Source organism: Camelus dromedarius, chromosome 3, assembly GCF_036321535.1.
Source record: "Camelus dromedarius isolate mCamDro1 chromosome 3, mCamDro1.pat, whole genome shotgun sequence".
Classification (NCBI taxonomy): Eukaryota; Metazoa; Chordata; class Mammalia; order Artiodactyla; family Camelidae; genus Camelus; species Camelus dromedarius.
In genome coordinates, this window is record NC_087438.1 from 85,275,783 (window position 1) to 85,300,555 (window position 24,773).

Sequence of the window (24,773 nt, forward strand, 5' to 3'; positions counted from 1 at the left end):
ATCCTCCAAGAGCAGTTAGTGGCAGAGCACAATTCCGTACGGTAATCCCAAAGTCTGTTACACTTCCTAAAGTGTTGCATCTCAAATGTGGTCTGTAGAACATCAGTGATTCCCAGTGACCTTGAAATTTGTTTACAGTGTTGTTTCTAAAGCAGAAAGTGTGTGGGATAAGGAATAGAAGTGGTCTGTACTGAAGATTACTGCACTCATGAAGGAATGAGACTATTTTCTTTCATGAAGCAGAAGTTTGGAGTTGAACCAGTGATTTAACACTATGTTTTCTTAGTACAATTACAGTAACAAGACAAAGGAGGCATCTGAACTTTCGTGATAGCGTCTCTGTTATGAGGCACAAGTAGCTAAAATTACTTTGCCAATGGTTTTTAGGCAAGAGGGTAGAAAAAAAACAGGAAAAGAGAGTAAGCAGAAAATAATGGATTAAATGGAAATATTCAGAAGATAGCAAAAGTGGATGTATGAGGACGCATGTGTTACGAAGGAGGGGCGCTTTGCTGGGAGGGAGCCTTTTACACTGAATCTCCTTTTAAAAGAGTCTACCTCTCGGTCCATGAACTGAGGGGAGTCTATTTAGAACACTGTTTTCTTATCTTCTTACATTAAAAAACCACCTCAAACAGTGAAAACAATGTTATCTGTCAATATACACATATGAACGAAACTTAAAAATCAACTTACTTAAAGTAATTAAGTTCTTGCCTGGATATCTCTTAATAAGAAACATGACAATGATAATGAAATTATGTTTCAATAATTAATTACTCATTTCTCCAGAAGACATGCCCTTATCAACAGCTAACAGTTTTCCAGCTTTTCATTACTGATTCTGGTAATGCCTTATGATTAATTACCATTGCATTAGTCTCTTATCTTTCATAAGTTGCATACACTTCTTCAATGGCAGGCACTGTCCTCCACTTCTTCCCTATTTACTATTTTAAAGCTAGAATGATTTCAGATCTAATACTGATGCTTAAAACATTTTTTTAAACCATTTCTTCCTTAGCTATGAGTGACAAAATACAATGATAACCCCACTATCTTGATTTTCTAATAGCTGTTTTCTCTTAATTTGCTAACTTCATTTGCATTTCTTACCACTCTGCCATATTCTTGCTAAATATCAGCCCTCCCAGCTGAACTGTAAGCTCCCTGAGGGAGAGAAATGCATTTAGAGCACCTGGCATCTGCTAGGGACGTACGTGGTAGGCTGTGTATAATAAGTGCCTGCTGAAGGAATGAACAAATAATTATAGATGTTTCTTCACACTCAATGCAGTCTCATCTCTTTACACCCCAACTTCAGGAAATTCACGTAATGACACTATTGCACATCTGCACATTTAGCCCTTATATAGGTTTTTTCCTTCTATCAGATTCTACAGAACATCTATTAAAATACCATCCAAATACTAACTACTATTATTACTGAAACTTTACGAAATCCCACTTCCCTACCACTATTATTATATAACAACATCCTCCTAATCTCTACATTTAAACATTTTCAAATTATTGTTGGTGTTCTATTGTTTCCTGAAACAGCTAGTCAGTCACAAATCCTTCCACTATTTGTTCTGTTCATCAATATCCAAAGCTACCATCTAATTAGGTTCCCATTGACCAAAACCAAGAACACTACACAATAGCTTTATGGCTTATGTCCTTTTAACAATGGTTACATTTACTGAGCACACACTATGTACCAAAATCTGTATTAAATGCTTTACAGACTACTCATTTAATTCTCAGAAAAACCTGTGAGAAAAGACTTTTCGTTGTACAAAAGATGAGACTAATCAGAGAAACTGGTATTTCCCAAGTCGCAGAGGTAGCTAAGAGGTAGCGCCAAGATTCAATCCAGCCCTCTTGACTCCCAGGCTGTGTTCTCAACTATGTGTATGCTGCCTCTGATAGAATTTGTATCCCATTATTTTTAGCAGCCACTCTCATCACATGACTTGCTTGCTCCTAATTCCACGGGGACGCCTCCCTATGGTACTATAGATAACCTAAATATTTTGGCATCATGACTTTATATTAGCTTCTTTTTCAAAGTCACTTTAATTCTCATTGCCAGAGCCACTCTATCTAACAGTCAGTGATGGCATTTTCCTTCCTACCATAGGCCAAGTCATGACTTCTGCTTCAGTACTCAGTCAGAAATCTCTGAAGTCTTCCATGGCTTCTCTTTGAAATTCTTTCATTATTTGGCTTCCATGGAATTAAACCATAAGATTATAAAGGGGAAGAGGCTCAGCCTGGACTCTGGTCAAGTAATTCCAATCCTAGCTCTATTCTGTCACTTAGTACTGTGTGATCATACGTGATCAACTTAACTTCAAGTCTCAGTTTCTTTCATTAATGGAAATAATACCTGCTATACGGGGATCTTGGTTGGGATTAAATGAAAAGATACGAAAGGCTCAGCACAATGCCTGGCACGCAGTAAGCCTTCAGTTACCGCTGGCTGCTCTGTCAGTACCGTTGTAATTATCCTCTTTCTCGCTAGGTGCCATTTCCTTTATCAGCTTTCTTTCCTCCTCCTTAAAACATTTCTACATTCTATCTGCCACAGCTTCAATTATCACCACTGCAAAGGATTCCCTTCATCTGTTTTTAATTAAGCCCAATTATCCTTCCAACATCAATCCATATTTCTTAACTGCTCACTGAATTTCCTTCTGTAAAAATCAAAATGTTAAAATGTGTAAGTCCTATCTCCTTCCCATGCCCCAGTCAGCTCTTGGTCTTAATAACTGTATTTCCAATGCTGGAAAACTCTCTTTCCATACACTAAGGCTTGAACCTTTGACATCCCACTCTGCATTCTGATCAGGTACATTGCACTGTATAAAATCTACCAAAACCAGTTATTTTATTTTATTTTATTTTTTTAACATTTTTTATTGATTTATAATCATTTTACAATGTTGCATCAAATTCCAGTGTTCAGCACAATTTTTCAGTCATTCATGGACATATACACACTCATTGTCACATTTTTTTCTCTGTGAGTTACCATAACATTTTGTGTATATTTCCCTGTGCTATACAGTGTAATCTTGTTTATCTCTTCTACAATTTTGAAATCCCAGTCTATCCCTTCAAAACCAGTTCTTTTAAAACACTGCTACCACTCAAGTTCTGGTCCTTATTTCCTGAAATGACTTCTAAAATGGGACCTCCTCTGTTCTCCAAGGAGAATCTATACTTTCTGAATTCATGCCTCTCCACCAGAATCATTCTACTCATTGTATTTACAACAGTTTCCCCATTACTTTCCTAAATCACAACCAGTTCTCCAGAGGTCCATCTCAAGTACCTCCTCTTCTAAGACACTTTCTCTAAGTTCTATCAAATAGATACACTTCCCCCTCCTGAGTACTCCAAACTGCAAGCTCCCTTTAAAGGCAAAGACCTGTTCTACTTCTATAAATCTAAGGTAGTGCCTTGAACACAGGAGGCCCTTATTCACTCATCTATCCTTAGTCTTTATGAACATTTATAAAACTTATTCACTGTGTGTAGTATTTTATGCTTAAGCTTACATCTCAATTCATCTACAAGCTATGTTAAGGCAGACGGCACTATTTAGTCTCATGCAGTCCAGTACGTACTCCTCTATGAATGCGGTGAGCATTTAGTACAATACCACAAAGATTGTCTAATAGCATTTGAAGTTTTTGGAGACATTAAAAAAAAATACAGATCTGAAAGACGCTATGGACCAAACTTCACTCAGGACACAACAGATACATTTAAGAAAAGCAAAACTTAGAATAAACTAACCACGAGTGATCCTTAAAAGTTTTAGGTCAAATACATGAGATTCAAAATAAAAATCTTATTCATGTTTTATTTGATCTTAATCATTTGAAGAAATTAAGAGCCCAAATGAAGATTAATTCCTTATGAAGCTAACAGCATTTGTTACTAAACAGCAGGAAGAAAAAAAAAAAAAAAACTTAGTAGTTTCCTGAATTCTTCTTACCTAACACTTTTAAGTTCTTGAAAAATTATGCAAAAATACCCTGTGATTCCTTTCTCAATGAATAGATTACTGTGTCTTTCCAGGAATAACATTTAAAATACGTTCTTAAGTTCCTCCCCCAAAACGCACTCCTGATGGAAGGAAATTAATACTAAAGGAAAAAGAATGGTAGTTTTATAAGTGAAAGTAAAAGAAATTATTCCCAATTTCCTGTGTAGAGGATAATTGGCAATTTAAAAAAAGGACCTAGAAGTTTCAGTTTTTAATTAAGAAAAGGAGGATCTAATATGTAACATTTTTTTAAAAAGCCCCTAATCTCAAATGTAGCACTGAAGCTTCAAACGCAGACAGCTGAATATAACAGATACTGCCAAATATGCACACATGTAAAGAATCAAGGGAAAAGGACATAAAAAGAATAATCCATCATCAGCTATAAACTACATACCTGTTTAAGTCTGGCAAGTTCTTTCAAAGCTCGTCCCCACTGCTGCTTGTAATGCAGTTTAGACTTAGTTGCAGATTCCAACTTTCTTTCAAGTTCAACCTAACAGTGATTAAAATCATATCAAGTGAAACACTATACCACTGTGTACAATCACTGAAAGATAATATATACAGAGAGTCTGGCTTAAGAAAAGAGTTTATATAGTGTAACATACGACATCATCTAAAACTGTTATATAATTTACTGTAAATATTATGGCACGTGAACATTTTCTTGTTTAAAATATAGTTGTATTTTTACTGCCTTACAGCCCATACTAAAAGGAACTGAATCAGTCTTAACCTCCAGACAGTTGCTATAAATGTATTTTAAAAATACATATTACATAAAGATCATAGAGTGAAAAATACATTCATTTTTTACAAAAAGCAGTTCTGTTAGCATTCCAGTTTAGCTGACACTCTCAATCTTAGAAACCAAATTATTCCTTTTGGAAGCCTGTCATTACGTGGAATTTTGTCTTACAATGATGAGAGCTAGTAGAGATACTTCTATAAGTCTATTTTGGCAAAAATCATAGAATACTGAAAACAGTGAAATGTTTTTATCAGAAAGCAGTTTACTAAGAAAGAGTACAAAGTCAAAAATATTTTAAGAATGGTAAAATAAACCCAAGAGGAAGAAAAAATAATTTTCCTAATAACACTCAACTAACTTTTATTTTCTATTTTTCCTCAAATATATAAAGAAAAACACGAAAGAGATTCAATTAAAAAAATATGGTTATTTATACTTGCAGCAGGCAATCTGTTGTGCATGAACTGAAGCCAACTTGGCTATATTTTGGAATGTACTCTCTGTTTCAAACCAAGTACCAAACAAATTCATGTAGCCAACAGACAGTTTTACTATTTAAATGATAAGGTAATAATATGCCTGAATTATAGTAAAATACTGTTAACCAGTGTAATATTTTTATATCAAGTCTAGTTTTTCCCGTACACAAAACTCCTGATGTTTTGCAGAAAAATAAAACCCAAGACACTAGCCAAAAATTCAAACTTCAGAAAACTCAAGAAGAAAATGAAATGAAAGGAAAAGCAGATTGCCAAAATCCTTTCACAAAAGACCAGAACATTCTCTGCAGTAATATATGACTTCATGGAGTTAAGGTCTTTCCTGCTTTACAAATCCCTAGTGCTTGGATTTAAATGTGTTGACATTTCACAACTAGACTCATACATCTTAAGTTGAATAATACTCTGAGATTATTAAAGATGATCTCTCCCACTTATGCCCCAAAGATTTATACATATTACTGTGTAATTTAACAAGAGGACATATGTCAGAGGAAGAGCAAAAATCTGTTTTTTAACTGAGATAAAAGTAGTATTCAACTATAAAAGTGATATCGTGTCCCTGGGTTTTGGAGAAGGTTGAGTATCCGGGAGAAGCCCCCGGATGAGGGTTAGGACAGATGAACCTAAAGAGATCGCTTATACCCACCAGACAGACTCCATCAGGAAAAGCTGGGTTGGACGTATCAATTTTGCCATGATTACCAAAATAATTCATATTTGCCTAGTTATTCACAGTAATGTCAATCATGTATAATCAATACATGTAAATTTTTTATTCTTAACAAAGAAACGGTAGCTAACAAATCTGAGACACATAATATCATTTTTCTTATTCATCCCAAGTACCAAATCAGTGATTCCTAACTTTTTTTTAAGGATACAGATGCTTCTTTGATTCTACAGAAGTATATGGACCCAGTTCTCAGAAAAGTGTACACAACCAAAGTTTTGACATAATTTCAGGGCATTCAGAGACCTCACATTAAGAGCCCTTTTTGTGAGTAGATAAGAGACTAGGGGAAGCCTTTAATTGCATTATTTATGTATTCTTATAAGCCAAGTTATAGACTCTTGAAATGCAACCTTGGCGCAAGACCCAGAGTCAATTCAGAGGCACAGCAAGCACAGACTTTCACTGGTTCTTAGTTACCCTGTTTCTATCCTTGATACACCACAGCTCTAATTCTGTAGTGGAGGTATGGCATTGTGTTTGCCTCTAATCTATTCTGCAGTTCCAATCTGTCCCAAGGAATTCAAGATTTCTCCCCTGAACTATTTTTCAAGTTTGATTCTTTTACATTCTGACTGCCATTTGCTAAGCTCAGGCTCGTCTTGTCTTCTCTTGTCTCCTCAGCCTCAGATGTATTCTACCTACAAATCTTGCAAACCACTATCATATCAATCTATTCTCTACTAAAAAATACCCTACAACATCTACTACTTGCCTCCAATATTGAGCCTGATCTCCTCTGCCTCGGTTTGGAGGCAGTCTGAAATAAAATTTCCATCCCACTTGCTTAACCTGCTTTCTTGGTATTCCTCAACAGGAAACCCTCTACTCCAACCACCAGGTTTGGGTCCCCTACACCCACCTCCTTATCCAAGTTACTTCCTGAGCCTATCAATTCTTTCTTTTCTTCACTGCTTACTTTAAAACTTCAGGTTCAGATCAAATTCTTCCTCTACATGGAGCTGTCTTAAAACTACTGTATTCTGGACACCAAATGATTTCTCCTTTCTGAATTGCAAAGAGTTGCTAGTCCACTCCCTGGTATTTGATTATTCATGGTCATTTAAGGTTCTATGAGCCATTTCCCCAGTCATATTACAAACTCATTAAAAGATCCGAAAAGATAATGTACTTTTCCTCTTACTCTTTTCTTTTTTCTCATTTTCCCCTTTGCCCTAAGACATGGGTCGGCACAGTAGCTACTTGCCAAATGTTCTTAAATACACAAATTTCAGTTTCTATCTAATCCTCTGTATGCCCTACTAGATTACAATGTTTTGCCTATTTTATGCTTTTTAATTCCCAGCTATCTTTAAGCCATCTAAAAGTCACTTTGAGCTGAAAGCAAATCATAAACTTATTCACATAATAAAGAGAATGAAGAATTCTATCTGGTAAAACTATATCTTAATGTTAACTTATTTTTAGATCATTTCAGTGAAAAAAAATGGGAATATTTGTATTATATTGAAGAGAATGAGTAATCAGAAAAGAAAAAAGCTCTCAGTCACACATAATCAGAGGTTAGACTAAATCAGGTATTTTTTTCCACTTAAGTCTTCCTTTTTGTGCTTCTATGTCTTTATTACTTAAGAAATAAGATTCTGCCCTCTTCTGGCTCCAAAAAAACTTACAAAAAATTTTCAGAACAGCTGAAAAGCCTTTTACTAGGCATATAAATATACTGGATGAATGTGTTAGAGCTAATATAGAGGTAGTTCAGTTATGCTTTATTTTTTTCCACAAGTTCATGGTACTGTTTATACTCTTAATGTTTGGTGATTTTCATCCTTTTGGTAGAAGTGTACTTAAAAGAATTTTTTAAATCACTTACAATTTATTTCTATAGTGGATATTATCTAGTATATATTCAGAAAAGATGAACATGATCACATTCTGTTACAATTTTGAGATATTTGGCCCTGAATTTCCCCAAAGTAAAGTGGAAATACTCCTGACACCTACTTAATGGAGCTTGTAAGAACTGATGAGGTTATTGTCTGAATATCTCAAAAAGCTCTAATATGCCACACATTTTGTATTTATAAAAGAAAAAATGCTTTAAAACTTGTTTTAATCAAAAGGGTTGGGAAATGTGCAGCTGGATTCAAGGTCATTGGTAGAGAAATAAGGCAGCCAAAAATGGAGACTGAAGGAATGGTCCAAATATGTAAGAAGCAGAATCAACAAGACTTTGCAATTACATAGATATGGGGGTAAGAAGAGGAACCAAAAATAGCTTGGCTTTTGAAAAGCTGCAGAAGTAGTCCATGAATTCAGAAACATTAAAAGAAACCCAGTTAATACCCTTTACAACTCATTTTTTTAAACCACACTCTTATTCTTGTTTCCAAACTTTCTTTATATTCACCCTTTTTGCTTCTTTAATAGTTCTGTCGAGGACTAAAATTTATATCTATTCTTTGACCATCCCCTCCTCACTTAAAGTTTCAGTTTCTTCTAGCAGTTAATTCCTTATCCTCAATCTAAAAATACTCTGATTTTCCTACCTCTAAATAAGCTTTTCTCAAGAGTTTCAGAGCCTTGGGCTACATACATCTCTTCTTGTTTTCTTCTCCTCTAGCCTTCTGCAACTTGGCTTCTTAAAAATCAGTGACCTCTTAACTGTCAAGCACACGGTCTTTCCTCAGCCATTCTTGACATTTCCCTCATGCGGGATTGCTTTCACACACTCATCCTTGAGACTCCTTTTCTTCTGGACACAACACTAGGCTGTTTTTTTAAATTACTTCTCTAAATCTTTTTAGCCTCCTTCTCTAACTCTTGCTCGTTCTCAAAGCTAAACTTTCCCCCTAAGTTTTATTATCGGTGTCCTTCCTAAACACTCCTTAAGTAATTACATCTACCTCCAGAGCTGTTACTTTACTCAAATGACTCCCAAATCTGTATGTCTGTATTTTCTCATTTTTAACTGCTTAGATTATTCCATTAGCATCTCAAATGTATTATGTCTAAAATCAGAATTCCCTACAATTTCCACCTCCCCAAAAAGTTCATCAAAATTCATTTCTATTAACAACCCTTCTAAGCCAGTCTTCTAAACTTGACAGTCATCCCTGACTTTTCTTACCAGATGAAATATGAATTCTTTAAGCAAACAGTTCCCCCATCTGGCTGAAAATTACCTTTATTTCCAGCTTTCTTATCAGGCTTATATGTCTTTTAAAACTACAGCTGACATTTGCACAATGAGGGGGTAACATGCGCTAACCCTCTGTGCAGTCAAAAATCTGCATATAACTTGACAGTTGGCCTTTGGTATCCTGTGGTTCCACATGTAGTACTACAGTACGTATTTACTGAAAAAAATCCGTGTAAAAGTGGATCCTTGCAGTTCAAACTCATGCTGTTCAAGGGTCAACTGTACTCCTATAATGATTAAACTCTAGTTTCTATTCAAGTAATTATCCAGATATGCAACAGACTTTTTCATCTTCATACTGCTGTTCAGTATCTCTTGTTGGAATAGCCTTACCCATAGATTTACCTGTTTAAAGTTTCACCTATTCTTTAGGTTCCACATCCAATCTCATTTCTTTGTTATACTTAATGTGTTGATTTCAGCAGAATTGACTTTGTTTTCCCTTTGCATTCATGGTATATAGTAAGAAAAGGTTAGATGGTATCTGTTATTGTTTGTCTTTCACTCTAAGTATTTGGGTAAGTTCTTGTCTCCTTTTGTAACTCACTACTTATGTGACTCTATCCTGCACATTTGTGAATCATTCATAATGGCAGTTAGCATGGTAACATAAATAGGATACATCCTTGCTGGAAACTGAAAAACCAATTGTATCAGTCGGCATCCTGCCAGGAAGCCAGAGGTAATTTAATACAGGAAACTAGTTATACAGATAATGCAAGACCAGAAATGCCAAAGAGGATATGGTGAGGCAGTCTAGTGATCAGCAGCAGCAAGAAGCCCCTAACTCTACTGGGTAGGAGGGATTACAAAAGGGTACCAGGAAGCAGTAGTTTTTAATACCAGGAACCCACAAACTGGGGGTGTCCAGTGGGCTAGAAACACAGAGGGAACTGCCTAAAGGCGAGAAGGGCTGTCTGGTAGGAAATGGAACCACAAAAAGATATAACTACTACCAGAGAAAATAAGGGAGGCAGAGAGATTAAAAAAAAAAAAAAGAGTAGAAAGAACTACCTTGGCGTCTTCCCAACTGCCATCCAGCGATCCTGTTAGTGGCCCCTAGCCCCTAGTGGCTGCATGTATAGAAGAGAAAGGGCGAGGAAGCCTTCAATACAAAGCTGAGTGCAGACAGGCAATGGCTGACACAATTAAATTGTTAAACTTCTAAAGGTTATTTTCCTGAATATGCTGTATCTTTTTAATAATGCCTAAAAAATATCAAACTACAAAATGCAAGGGCATATACTGTCAAACTTAGATTGTCTGTGGGCATTACATGTTTTTTAATGCCTGGAACTTGAATATTCTTTCTGTGTGGGCAAATCCAATATAAATGAGAATTAGCACGTGGCTTCCAGCCTTAGAAAACAAAATAGGGTGGCAATCCCTTCTTCCAAACTAAGAGTAGAATGCAGGCGTGTGATTTAAATACATGCTCCTATCCGGGACACTGCATTTACAGGGTAGTCATACGCAGAGAGAGAATTCACCATGGCGACTGCAAAATGAAGAGTTCCAAAGTATAACACTGGAACCCAGCAGACATGGCACCCAACAGTAGCATCCTGAGTAAACTTTTCGTACAGGATGGGCCCATGACTCGCTTTCCCCAGTTCCTGCCCATGTTTTGAAACTGATTCTTTAGCTTTCCTGATAGTTTTGTGAATTCCCTTAGTCCAAGAGTTAATTCAGTTCTATTGTTTGCAACCAAGGACTTTAGTATAGGCTGTAACTGATAAAAACCAAGAAATTCATGTATTGACAATGTCACGTGCCTCAGATTCTCTAATGTATTCTTTGATATCAGAAAACTACAGTTAGAGGTTACTACATTGTATATGCAAGTATCATGTATTGATTTTATTAATTGATCACTAGGGCTAGTTAAGTTGCCATAAAATTGACACAAGTACCTTTTCCAAAGTGAGAAGATTTATCTCAGACTGTAGTCGGATTTCTGGTTTGTTGCTTTGCTGATCCTTGAACTGATGGAACTCTTTTTCCAAAATCTTATACTTATTTTCAGCATCATTAAGCTGCATTAAAAAAAAAAAGTAGCCATTTTAAAACTACAGTATGCAAAGTTTAATATTACAGAATTCAACTGTTTTGTTTTTTTCTTACTCTAAGGCATGTTCATATTTAGAAAACTTAGAAAATACATAAATTATCATGAAGAAAATTAAGATCTTTAGGCATCTTAAAAATTTAGTAAAATCAACTGATTAACAATAAGACAAAAGGAGTATGAAATTTCTTATAAAAACAGTATCATGAGAACATCTTAAAATTTTAAGTGGCAAATGAAAAAGTCATAAAAATGCTAAAAATAACTTCTCAAAGTGTCATGTGTAAGATTGAAGATTACAAATAAACCTGATTATTACGGAAAATAAGCTTAATTTGAATGCAGTATTTACTGTTCTAGTAATTTGATACTCTGGAATTTCATAATTCCAATACTATACAACTTAAGATAATTTACAATTATCCCTTCACACTTATAGGTAAGAAAACTGAGGATCAAAGAGCTAATTACTGAGGCAGTGCCAAAGAGCCAGTGGGCTACTCAGTCGTATGAACGGAATTCAGATCTTTTCATCCCCTAGAATAATGCTCTAATGAAAGCAAGCAATACCTCCTTAAATTTAACAACAACAAAGAAGACTGCTTTAACTAAACACTTTAATTTCCCTTCAAACAGTTTCAGAACTACCAAAAAAAGGATATAAAGATGTTTTTCAAATCTGGGATTTTTTAAAATATCAAATGCAAATAAGTACTGTTAAAGATGCTTGCCGAAAACATACACCAATGTGACTATCTCCATCATTAGATAAAACAATTATCTATCTCTTTAGACATAAGACTTAACTAAATGTGAAACACTGAGAAAATCTGTAGCAAAAATGGAACTTATATTACGAATAATACTTGTTTTATGCTAATAATTACCAACAATTCTAATTAAGATTTATCTAGCATCTTTAGGTAATTAGTATTCCACAGATGGAAATTTTCCATGTAACTGAAGTTTACCTTTTGAACATGAAAACTTACATTTTTAAAGTCGAACAGAAACCTCTCCAAAGTATCTCTCACATTTTGTTTTAAACAAAAGCTAATAAACTTAATATTTGGCATTTTTTGACCATTCAGGGACATTATCAATCTACTACTGGGCATTATCAACCAAGCTACTAGGCACACTGGGCTCCTTTTCTTTTGCTAAGCGGTCCATAAATTGTATTAATGTATTAACAAACTGCTGTAACATATCCTAAAGAAAGAGAATAGGAGAATAATATCTCAAGAAACCATAAAACAAAAACTTGACCTAGACTTGGGCAGCAGGGGTCAGGGAAGATTTCTCTGAGAAAGTGATGCTTCAGCTGGAAACTGAAGGATTAGTATAGTTCACTAGGCCCAGAAAAGACAGAACACACAAAGATCCTAAGGGTGACACATGCCCGGTATGCCTGAGGACCTGAACAAGACCAGTGTCGCTGGAGAGCACAGAGCAAGGGTGACAGGGTGGGAGATGAGGTGAGACAGGCAGGCTGGGTCCAAAGTATGCAGAGTCTTGTAGGGCAGGGTAGTAATTTGATCCTTACCCATGAGAGAAAGGTGTCATGATTCCCAAATTTCAAAAATATCACTCAGGCTATGACAGGAAGAACAGGTTACAGGGGTCAATTACTGAAATCCAGAACACTTACAGGAAGGTCCAGTATGGGTAGGAGGATAATGTTGGGTTTTAAAAGCCTTTTAAGACACCCAAGCAGAGATGTCAAAAAGGCGATGAGACAAATGAGTCTAGACAGGTTCGGGATAGCAGTGTGTAAGTCTCAGAGGTACAGATTTATCTCTGAAGCCAGGGGCATAAGTAAGATTGTTTTGCACAAAATAATTACTGAGCCTGAAGGAAGTACAACATTTAATGGCTAGATAAAGGAAAATAAGCCTGCAAAGGACCTGAGAGGTGGCCAGAAAAGTCGAAAAAAATAAGGAGAATGGTGTTACAAAAGCTGAGACAAGAGAATATACAAAAACAAGGACAATAGTGTTGATGCTGTCAGTAAGACTGAGTTACATGAGAAAAGAAAAAAACCCACTGAACTTAGTGACCGAGCCGCTGGTTGCTTCTCTGACAACTGGCTGGCTGGGGCGATGGGGATGGAAAGCTCAGGGGGTGGGCTGAGAGATGACTGAAGGAGAGAAAATGGAAAGGAGCATAGACAATTCTCTCATGGAATTTGGTTAACTGAACTTGGTCCAGTGATGCATATAGTTTCCTTAAATTTTTCTTAATTTTTTTCTTTTAAATGGAGGTAATGGGGATTCTACCCAGTACCTCATGCATGCTAAGCAGGTGCTCTACCACTGAGCTATACCCCCTGGTCCAGTGATATATGAAAAACATCTATGTTTGCTAAAAGGAGATTTACTAGGAAAAGATTTTACATTGAGAATTAACTAAAATAAAGTACAACTTAAGCAACTATTTCTAAGGGGGGTGAAATTACTCCAATAAAGTCCTTAGCTTTGACTTAGGAACAGAAGGTCTAACTTAAAGAACACCTGAATCTCAGTGCAAGGAATATGATTAATAGTCCAAATTACTGTGAATTTTTATAACTTTAGTGAACCATTTCTATTATGTCTAGAATGCAATTAAACTCTTAAAGAGGTGATAGCTATTTTAATCCCACCTGTTGCTGAAGTCGATGTTTATCTTCTTCTAGCTGCTTGATCTTTAACCTTTCTAGTTCAACTTGGTGGACACAATCTTCTTTGGCCCTGCGGACAGAGTCCTGGAGTTCCTGCAGGTTCCGTTCACGTTCTGATTTCAGCTCCTTTCTTTCTCTTTGAAGCTTAAAACAGGTACATCTTTAAATGGTTGACCCATTACTAGCTGTATTATATTGTTCAATATTCTGTCATCCTTATTCACAGTCAAATGTTCAGAGTATTTTACAAATCTATTATCAGATCATTTTCAGTTAGAGTTAACATTTATTTATTGAAATTATAAATTTTTAATCATTTAATTCTAAAATACAAAGTATATCCAAAAATCCATGCATGATATATAAATTCAATTGAAAAGGCCCTAATAGCTGAAAATCCCTATTTGAATAAAACCTGTTTTATTATGTAAGCAAATATGCCCAAGTTTCTTTTCTTTAGAAAATTATTTTCTGCCTGATCACAAAGAAGATAACAGAGCCTTAGTATTAGGAACAAATACACATTATATTTAGGTTTAAATATGTGTATCAATTTAGAAGTCCCCGAAAATGTGTAAAAGCTAAGGTTAGGGTGACATGCTGAGAAAATTTTAAGAACACATTTGGGTAAAGAAGAGGCATATAAATTTCATGTGGAAGAAACTCTAATCATTCGAAATGATCTTTATAGTAATTTAAAAAAGCATTTAGGGTAAAATTTAGTGAAGACCTAATAAAATGCTAACTAGGCACAGTACTAAAGTAAGTGTACACTTTCTTGGGATCTGACCTTTAATGGGCAAGAAGATACACCCTTCTCACTGAAAACACAGCTGGGGTTCTAGGCCCCTGAGCCTGTGCTACATTTTTTCTTTGCTCTGGTCAGTGCAACTGTCCATTCCCTCCACACGATTGGAAAGGTAACCAAAACTCTCCCCACTATGGCAGAAGTCAGCCCAGGCTGACGGAGGGACAGTTAACCATTTCAAGTAACAAATGTTTTCTACGTATTCCTTACACTCTGACATATAAAATGTGCTTTATCCAGCTGAGTAGTAGTTTTCTCCGTAATGTCTCAAAGACTGTTTCCATGAACTGTATTTTATACAAATATAAAGGAAAAACAAATGAATGGCATGAACGTTAATACATGGACTCTGTGAAGTAAAGACAGATGGCAGACGGATACAGTACCTCCGATTCTGCAGCGGCAAGCTGCTGCTCTCGCCTCTCCAGGTCAATTAGGGTTTTCTGAAGTTTTCCTTCTAGAATAGTATATTCAGCCACCTAAAATAGAATAAAAGTTTCCTTATCTTTTCCTCAAATTCAAAACACAAATTTAAAAATGTATATATTATTATTTTACAGAAATAGAGGACTGAGAATAGGAAAATCATGAATTATATCCACCAATTCAAAGTAGAAATTCTTTCTACTCTACTCTAAGGAAGGAAGCCTATCTAGCTTCTGCATGGCTATCTCTAGTAACGTTCAGTGTCCCAAGGAAGCGCTTCTGCCACTGGTAGGTAGTGAGACTGCTAGTAGGATCTTCTGTTTAGTCAAAACTGAGCTCCTTAAAAATCTTCCTTGAGGTGGTGGAGGTGGATTGCTCAGCCTGAGGACAAGCACCCAGAGAAAGTGCTCTTGGAGGGAATCTCTCTAAAACTGGAACGAAGGGAAGAGAACGCTGCCCGAGCAGCTGCCCTAGCAGAGGCTGCAATAAAAAGACAGTTCTTGGGCTCAAAAACTTCATGCAAGGGTAATATTAGAGTGGGACTGGGGCTTGCTTTAGAAGGTGAGCACACCCGTGGCATGTGCTGCACTGAACAAAGGAAAATGAAGACCTATTAACAGGGTGAGGAAAGAATGTACTGAAGTTGCTAAGTGGAATTCACTGAACATGTTAATTTCTACTAAATGCAGGATATGTACAAGCACTAAACAAAGCATGATGAATTGGACTCAATCTTTGACTTCAAGCACAGTTGAAGAAGAGGTTCACACAACTAACAATTATGGTCACATTGTTTAAGTGTGGTATTGGCAAAAAAACACACATGTGGATCAATAGAACAGAATAGAGAGCACAGAAATAAACCCACAGACGTGTGGTCAATTAGTCTTCAACAAAGGAGGCAAGAATATACAACAGAGAAAAGACAGTCTCTTTAGCAAGTGCTGTTGGGAAAACTGGACAGCAGCATGTCAATCAATGAAGTTAGAACACTCCTTCACACCATACAGAAAAATAAACTCAAAATGGCATAAAGACTTATATATGTAAGAAAAGACACAATAAACCTCCTAGAAGAAAACATAGGCAAAACATTCTCTGACATAAATCTTAGCAATGTTCTCCTAGGGCAGTCTACCCAAGCAATAGAAATAAGAGCAAAATAAACAAATGTGACCTTAATTACAACCTTTTGCACAGCAGAGGAAACATTAAGGGAAACAAAACGACAACCTACAGTGTAAAAGAAAATATTTGCAAATGATGCCACTGACAGACATTTAATTTCCAGAATATATAAATAGCTCATACAACATAGTAACAAAAACCCCATCCAAAAGTGGGCAGAAGACCCAAACAAGCAATTCTCCAATGAAGATATACAAATGGCCAGTAGGCACATGAAAAAAGGCTCAATATCACTAATTATCAGAGAAATGCAAATCAAAACTACAATGAGATATCATCTCACACCAGTCAGAATGACCATCTTTAAAAAGTCCATGAATGATAAATGTTGGCAAGGGTGTGGAGAAAAGGGAACCCTCCTACACTGCTCGCGGTAATGTCATTTGGTATAGCCGCTATGGAAAAACACTATGGAGATTCCTCAAAAAAATAGACTTATGATATGACCCAGCAGTCCTACTCCAGGGCATATATCTAGAGGGAACTCTAAATCAAAAAAGATACATGCACCCTCAGTGTTCACAGTGGCACTAAAGACAGTAGCCAAGACATAGAAACAACTGAAATGTCCATCGACAGATGACTGGATAAAGTAGTTGTGGTGTATTTATACAATGGAATACTCCTCAGCCATAAAAAAGAATAAAATAATGCCATCTGCAAGAACATGGATGGACCTGGAGAATGTCATTCTAAGTGAAGTAAGCCAGAAAGAAAAAGAAAAAGAAAGTATGATATCACTCATCTGTGAAAAAAAGAATAAGAGAACACTAATGAACTCATATACAAAAGAGAAATGAACTTGCATACTTAATAAACAATCTTATGGTTAACAGGGGAAAAGGGATGGGAAGGGATAAATTTGGGAGTTTGAGATTTACAAATGTTAGCGACTATATATAAAAATAGATTTTAAAAGTTTCTTCTGCATAGCATAGGTAACTATGTATGTACATGCATGACTGGGACGTAGTGCTGTACACCAGAAACTGAAACATTGTAACTGACTATGTAATTCATTTTTTTAAAAGGACACATTGTTTTAAAATGCTGGAACAGATAACATTATAGTAAGTGGGTTGATCAGGGAATGAAAGACAACTTGCAATAGTAGAACATCATATTTTGAACGGTAGTGTTCTGGAAAGTTGTAGATCGAAATTTATATAAAATGATGTCAAGGGAAACAAGGTCTAGAGGGAAGAAAATGTCACACGTATATCGCAGCCTGAGAAACAGGCATGGAAGAAACGATTATCTTCATGACTAATGGTGAGGAATGGTTGTAGATTCAAGAGGAGGAGGAGTATAGAGGAAAGAGGAGGAGTAAGAGGAGGAGAAGGGTAGGGGCAGTATCTCTCTCACTATATGATGGAGGAGGAGGCAGCAGCTAGTGTGTCTGTCCCTGTCTCTCTGTCTTACTAATAAAGGAGGAGGAGAATGCTAGTGTCTCAGATTCTGTCCCTGTTCCTGTCTCTTTCTTACGAATAGAGAAGGAGTAGGAGGAGTCAGCTAGGGTTTGTCTGTTTTTGTCTTGCTTTCTATGTATATTATCTACCTACCTAAGTAATGGAGGAGGAGGAGGTAGTGGCTGCTTTCTGTAATTCTTTCTATCTATATGCTAACCTACTTATCTATGTATCTACCTACTGAATGGAGGAAGAGGAGGATAGCATCTCTGTCATTCTTTCTTGCTATCTATCTGTATTTCTATCTACCTACCAAATAGTGGAGAAGGTGGCTAGCATCTCTATCACTTTTCTATCTTTCTATCTACCTATTTCTCTACCTTCCTACCTACATACCTTCCTATCCACCTTCCTACCTATCTACCTACCCTCCTATGTACGTTCCTACCTACCTACCTACCTAATGGAGGAGGAGGAAGCAGCTAGCATCTCTGTCATTCTTTCTATCTACCTTCCTATCTACCTACCTAATGGAGGAAGAAGAGGCACCTAGCATCTCTCATTCTATCTATCTACCTACCTTCCTACCTACCTACCTCCCTAATGGATAAGGCAGCGGCGGCTAGCGTCTCTTATCATTCTTTCTACCTTTCTACGTATCTACCTTTGTACCTATCTACCCACCTTCCGACCTTCCTATCTATCTATCTACCTGCCTAATGGAGGAAGAGGAGGCGGGTAGTGTCTCTATCATTCTATCTTTCTATCTACCTACCTCTCTACCTTCCTGTGTTTTATTGCTTTACTGCACCTAAATGGAGATTTATGAAGCTCAGCTCAGCTATACCTATATGTGTATCAGTGAAGGCTGGGGCAAGTATTCAGACTGACCTATTTCCATTTATTAAGATGTGGAATCAACAAGAACAAATTTATATAGGATGAAGATAGTTTGTGTTTAGACATGTTAAATTTGGGATGCATGTTAGCCAGTAGGCAGTGAGTGCAGGCAGCTGAATAGTCAAACACAGACTCACGGAAGAGGGTGAATGGATATAGACCTTATATATGTGTAATATGTGCACAGTGTATATAATTTGTATATAATGGCAAGAAAGTGGCTGAGATCACCCAAGGAGTGACTACACAGAGAGCAAAGAGATTAAAGGACTGGGCTTTGGAGCAAGCCAATAAAGCCCAGAGAGGCTGAGATAAAGAGAAGGATCTAGCATGATGATTAAGGAGACCAGTGAAGACAGTAGAACAGTAGGATAGTACAGAAAATCAAGTAGAGGGAAGTGTTTTAGAAAGGCAGAGATCACACTGGGTGAGGATGAGGGACGCTTGTTTAAGAAAACCAGTGTGAATTAATTGTTCTACAGACTCAGAAAATGAAACTGGTTAGGGCAAGCAGTAGGACTGTAGGGTAGCACTGAGGATCCCTTAAGGCTTGAGATCTTGAACTTCCTTAATTTCATTTCCTTAATATCCACTTTCCTTTTGTTCACAATCATGTCATTATCTTACCTTACTGTTAGGTTTTCAGCCTTTATTTTCATTTATACACATATTACTGCTTTGCTGGTCTCCCTGACTTTAGTCTCACATTCCTTTGTTCCATTCACTATACCTCCATCAAAACAACTGTTCTAAAGTGAAAATCTAATTTTCTTATTCCCTTATATAAAAGACACCATGAAAAGAAAATTTCTCAAATTTCTATCTTTATCAAGCAGGGTTTATCATTTGCACCACAGCAGTGTCAACTGATTTGCGTGACTGTTTTCTCTACATTCTCCTAAAATGGTAAACAACTCTATCATTGTAGATGCATAGGAAAAAGTTATTCCACTACCAACCATGGATGCCTCTGGATATTAGGGCTTAATTCTCTCTGAAAACCCTGGCAAACAAGGATCAAGTCCATACTCCTCAAAATGGAATACAAAAGCATTTACATTACCTCCCCTTCCTCATTTCTTGAGGTACAGCCTTTCCTCCCTTCTTCACATCAAGCTACATACAATTTTCTTAATACTAAGCCTGTTTCAAACTTCTATTTATAATGTCCCTTGATCACCTGGCAATATCTATTAATCTTCACCAAAGTGAAAGTATGATCTTATCTATGAACCACTTCCTCATGCTGCCTTATGCAGAATTGATGTCATCCTTCTTTGTGGGTATGATAGCTATTCCAGCTATCTGATGGGAAGTCATAAGGAAGACAGAATAAATATTATCTATTCAGAGGGCAGAAGACCAGAATATTATAGTCATAAATTACTTTAGGACAAATTCATTAGTTAACAATCATTGAGTTTAGCATGATCATCTGTACAAGGTGATTATAAAAGGCAAAATGTAAAAGGAGAAAAAAATGACCATATACTGGTGTCCAAAAATAAAGGTCTGGTATAGTTGCAAATATTTTCAATTCACCTCTGAGGCCCCAACTGACTGTAATATTATCTACTTCAAGGTCAACTAAGGCTTCATTTGTTTGGGGAAAAGTTTATAACTGAAAAGAATGAATTATTTTATCTATCTACTCTTTCTCAGGTAACAGAATAATTCTTCCAAAATGGTCTCAAAAGATGACAAAAAAAGAAAGAACTGGAAGATTTAAAAACCAAATCAACCACAATGATACACTTTTAGGTGCAGCTCATGTGCATGAAATATTCATTTACTATTACAAATATAATAATAATGTATACTATTTGAGTTCTAACTTGATGTCATTTATTATACGGACTGGTTCACCATTTCATCTTGAATTGATGGACTATTAGCTAGTTAATATCTTTTTTTGAAGGAAGATACAAGCTTTTCATAGTAAGTAAATGAGCTTCAATTTACTATTAGCTCATTATTTTGTGCAGAATAGCAGAAATAAAAATAAATTAGTTGCATAATGTTCCACCAACATTACATAGACTCCCTCAGGTAAACTTTCAAAGTATTGATGAAGTCACATATTGTTTTAAACTTCAGATTAATTTTAAAAATTTGAATTTTACAAACCTCAACATTGGAAAACTCAATTGTTTTGTTTTAAATTGCATTGTTTTAAAAAATGGCTTAAAGATTAACTCATCTTAAAAGTTAAATGAAAAATTTTAAAATTTAAATATTTTCCAGATTACTCAGATTCAACTAACATAATACTTGAAAACTGTAAATACTACTTGACATAAAAGTCACTTTTAAGTAAAACTAGTACAATGCTTAAATATGTGTAAGGATTTCTAGTTATCATTTGGTTATTTGAATATTTCTTGAAATAAAAACTGGTGTAGTCTTACCTTCTCCTTCTTTGATCTTTTTTTTTAAAGCTCATTTTTTATATTTATTCACTTTTTGAGTGAGTAAGTAACCCATCAGCAGGGTTCAAAATCCAGAGTATACCTTACAGTGAAAAACTTCCCCCAGCCCTGACCTATCCATTAACTTTATCCAGACCAATACAACTGCTATAATTAGTTAATCCTTCAAGAGATTTTCTTTAACATATAGCGAAGGTACGATCATTAATATTCTTCTTCTCCTTCAATTTTTATACAAGTTATTACCTTTTTCTTTACTAGTGATTCTCTCTCTCGGTCCCTTTTTTTCCATTCCTCTGCAAGAGCTTGCATATGAGCGAGTTCTTTCTGCTTTAGCTATAAAAAGAAGAAAAATAAAGTAAAAATATAAACCCTATATATTTCAAAAACAACAAATCAGCTACTTTCAGTTAAATAATTAATACTGATCACTGATACATTTCTTTCAGGCATTCTACTTTATTTAAAACAAAAGAGAGAATGCCTGAGGTGACTGATATCCATATAATTATAATTCAGGACAAAGTTAATGGTAAGCTGTTTTCTACCTTTTCCTGTTTAACAACTGATGATTCCAGATTCCAGGAGGGTATGCTAAATGAGGACCCGAAATGAAAAGAAACCTTCAAGTTCTTAACCTCTGAATTCTAACTTTCAGTGCTAATTGTGCCCATGAATCATGGAGAAAGTTTAGGGGAATCCGCCTAAGTGGATTCTGCCCAGATGTCTCATTGAGTATTTTTTTATTCTCCTTTTTTTTTTTTTTTTTAAAGAGTAAGGATTCTTGAATTCAAAGGGACTAGCTAGATAGGGTACTCATGGAACATAGAGACAAAAGCCTACTATGGAGAAGAAAAAATACACAAAAATAGAGTTTTAAAGTAACATTTAAAAAGTAAAAAGTAACCTGATTTTCAAAAATGTCTTCTTGCATCTCCTTCCACATTTCTAGCTCAAGTGCTGCTTTGTATTCCAAGGTTTCACGAGGCTCTGTTTGGATTTCTGAAGGACAAGGCGCTGGAGGAAGAGAAGATGGCTTTTGTTGTACAGCAGATAAACCCTAGGATATGAATGAAAAAAGCATACTGAAACAAACATACACACATATACAAAGAATAATTTCATGCCATTCAATGACATTTACCTGAGAAGAATCAGAGACAAAAACCTCACGCATTTTTACTAGTCCATAATCTTCCAGAGTCACGGTGTAAGAAAGATCTATTATCCTGTTATTTGACCTACAAACGAAATCAGAAATATCTTAAAACTCGTGGAAACACTTTTATATTATTTTTCCTTCTATCTCCCCAATGCTAGGGCATTGAATAGGCAACGTATCTTGTGCCTGATACTTGCTGCTCAAAGTGTGGCAGCTTCAGACTTGAAGACCTTCCATATAAATGATTTTATTTGATCACCAATACCATATTAAGTACATACATACATTTACTAGAAAATGACATACAACAGTTGTAGATTATTTGAAAAGACCGAAAGTATAAAAAAATTTTTAATCTCACTGCCCACCAGTAAATACTGCTAAAATTTAATTTCCTTCCTCTTTTTTATATATATGTAGATATAGGTGCTCTCATGCATGTTAAAATCATAGTTTTGTCCTTTTTTCCCATTTACAGAGGAGCATTTTCTCCTGTGTAATGACAAATATTAATTCAAAAATGTAATTTTTAATGCCTGTAAAACATACTAATGAATTTATGTAGTAAAATTTTTAAAAATTAAAAATTATTAATTATTCTCAACTATTTTTCTCCTTTTCCTGGGATGAACACATTTATTCACAAATCTTTAACTGTATGGGAGCATGGTTTCAGGATTAATTCCTAGAAGTAGGATAATTTTCTTAATAATAAATACCTTCCTGTATCTCAAAACTGCATGTAGTATTTAATATTAAATAAAGATAAAATGTTAGAAGCAAATAAATTCTTGGCAACAAAAAAACATGGCTTTGTCTAAATCAAATAAAACCTTAACAAATACATCCCACACAACTAGAACTCTTAATCAACTTTTATGTTTTCTTCTTCTAATCTCACAGATTTCAGAAAAAGTAAATGAAATAAAAGGAAGCACTATCATATCTGAAGTTGTCCTTTAGGAAAATCTCATAAAACTGTCTACAGAGCAGGGCAATGAAAGTTAATATTCCTAACAAACAGCATTAAAATAACTTCAAGTAATGACTGTTTTCATTATATTCTACACAAAATAACCGATTCTCTAAAAACCTGTTCCAAGATCTCCAACTGAATAAAAAGCTTTACTAGACACTTCACTCTCTGAAAGTGGCTATGGATGAGAAAGAATAAGAGACAAAATTTCAGTAATACTTGTAGATCTCAGCTTTTTACTGGGCCTGATTTTCTTCTAGATTCTTACTATGCTTTAAAAAAAAAAAAAGGCATGTGATATATAAGGTTAAAATCAATTAAAACTTCTATTATTAAATATAAAAAGTTCATGCAACAAATATTATTTTGCCTAAAACATACGAACTCAAATTTTTCACTGCAGCAGCGAATTTCAGGGCAAAGAACAATACTTATTTTTTAAAGTGCCAAATATTTTGTAACAGTCTCAAACTAGATTTGAGGCAAAAGTTAAAGTATTTTTCAAGCAGAAAAATTCAAAACAGTGTAAAACTCCATTATAAATTTGACCTTGAATTACTAAATTTAAAACATGCAATCTTGAACTTAAAATTGCCAGGCTAAAGAAAGGAGAGATACTCAACTTTCTGAGTAAGCATTACAGTATTATGGTAGCACACATTCTCGCTGTGAGAGTATACAGTAGGGGTCAAAAAGCTGACGAGCAAACTGAGATATAGCCCCCATAGGTCAAAGAGAAAAGGTCAAAAACGAAAGGATAAGAATGTAGGTAGCTAATCAGAGTAAGAAGCAAAGCTAAGACCAATTATAGGAACCGTATTACCCTTGTGCTGCTATAATAGGCACACTTTCACTGTAGGTTTGTCGCCAACACTGTTCACCATTTGAACCTAAAAAGCGAGTCTTTTCTGAAGACAAGACATTAGAAAGTTGGATTCTGGCGACTCCCAGAAGTAAATCTTTACTCATTTTATCCTTGTGCCATAATTCAACCAGTAATGGAATCCTAAGGAAAAGAGAAACACATGACCATAACTATCAACTCTGAACTAAGACTTCTGGACTAAAATTTCTGAATTCTTTTCATGTAGTCAAAGATGTTTTTGTTACCTGGAATGTAAAGGCTCAATTCTACAGGTAACAAATAGAAAAATACTACTACATTTTTAACACCTCTTTCTATGCAATGAAGAAAACCCTTCCAACACTATGATTCCTATACAAACGATTAATTATGTGTAGTTAGTTTTCATTCTTCTAAAAAATTTTTTGAATTGTGATACGCTGAGAAAGTAAAATGACATTTCACAGATCTCATTTTTCTTCACAAATCCATTTCATATAGCTGGATCAACACCTTCATTTTATAGATTAAAAAAAAAAAACAGAAAAAGGAAATAATACATGACAGCCATTAGGTGAATCAATAATAAAAACTAAACAGTTTGTATTTATCTTCTCATGTTGTATTAGGAAAAAACAAGACTACTTTTCAGAGTTCCTTCATTACTCACATAGTTTTAAGGAAGTTC

At 35.4% G+C, this 24,773-nt stretch overlaps 1 protein-coding gene across 8 annotated transcripts in view; it reads right to left on the bottom strand.

Annotated features, from left to right (window-relative positions):
• CEP120 (centrosomal protein 120) overlaps window positions 1–24,773 on the bottom strand; it is a 157,521-nt gene that overhangs the window by 13,712 nt on the left and 119,036 nt on the right. For all 8 annotated transcript variants that reach the window (XM_064483571.1, XM_064483538.1, XM_031448907.2 and 5 more), the window contains 8 exons: window positions 24,065–24,247; window positions 22,248–22,344; window positions 22,011–22,163; window positions 21,350–21,439; window positions 15,138–15,230; window positions 13,926–14,087; window positions 11,127–11,249; window positions 4,461–4,559 (listed from right to left, as the gene is read on the bottom strand). In XM_064483571.1, coding sequence (XP_064339641.1) covers window positions 4,461–4,559; window positions 11,127–11,249; window positions 13,926–14,087; window positions 15,138–15,230; window positions 21,350–21,439; window positions 22,011–22,163; window positions 22,248–22,344; window positions 24,065–24,247 — 1,000 coding nt within the window. The remainder of the gene's footprint in view (window positions 1–4,460; window positions 4,560–11,126; window positions 11,250–13,925; window positions 14,088–15,137; window positions 15,231–21,349; window positions 21,440–22,010; window positions 22,164–22,247; window positions 22,345–24,064; window positions 24,248–24,773) is intronic.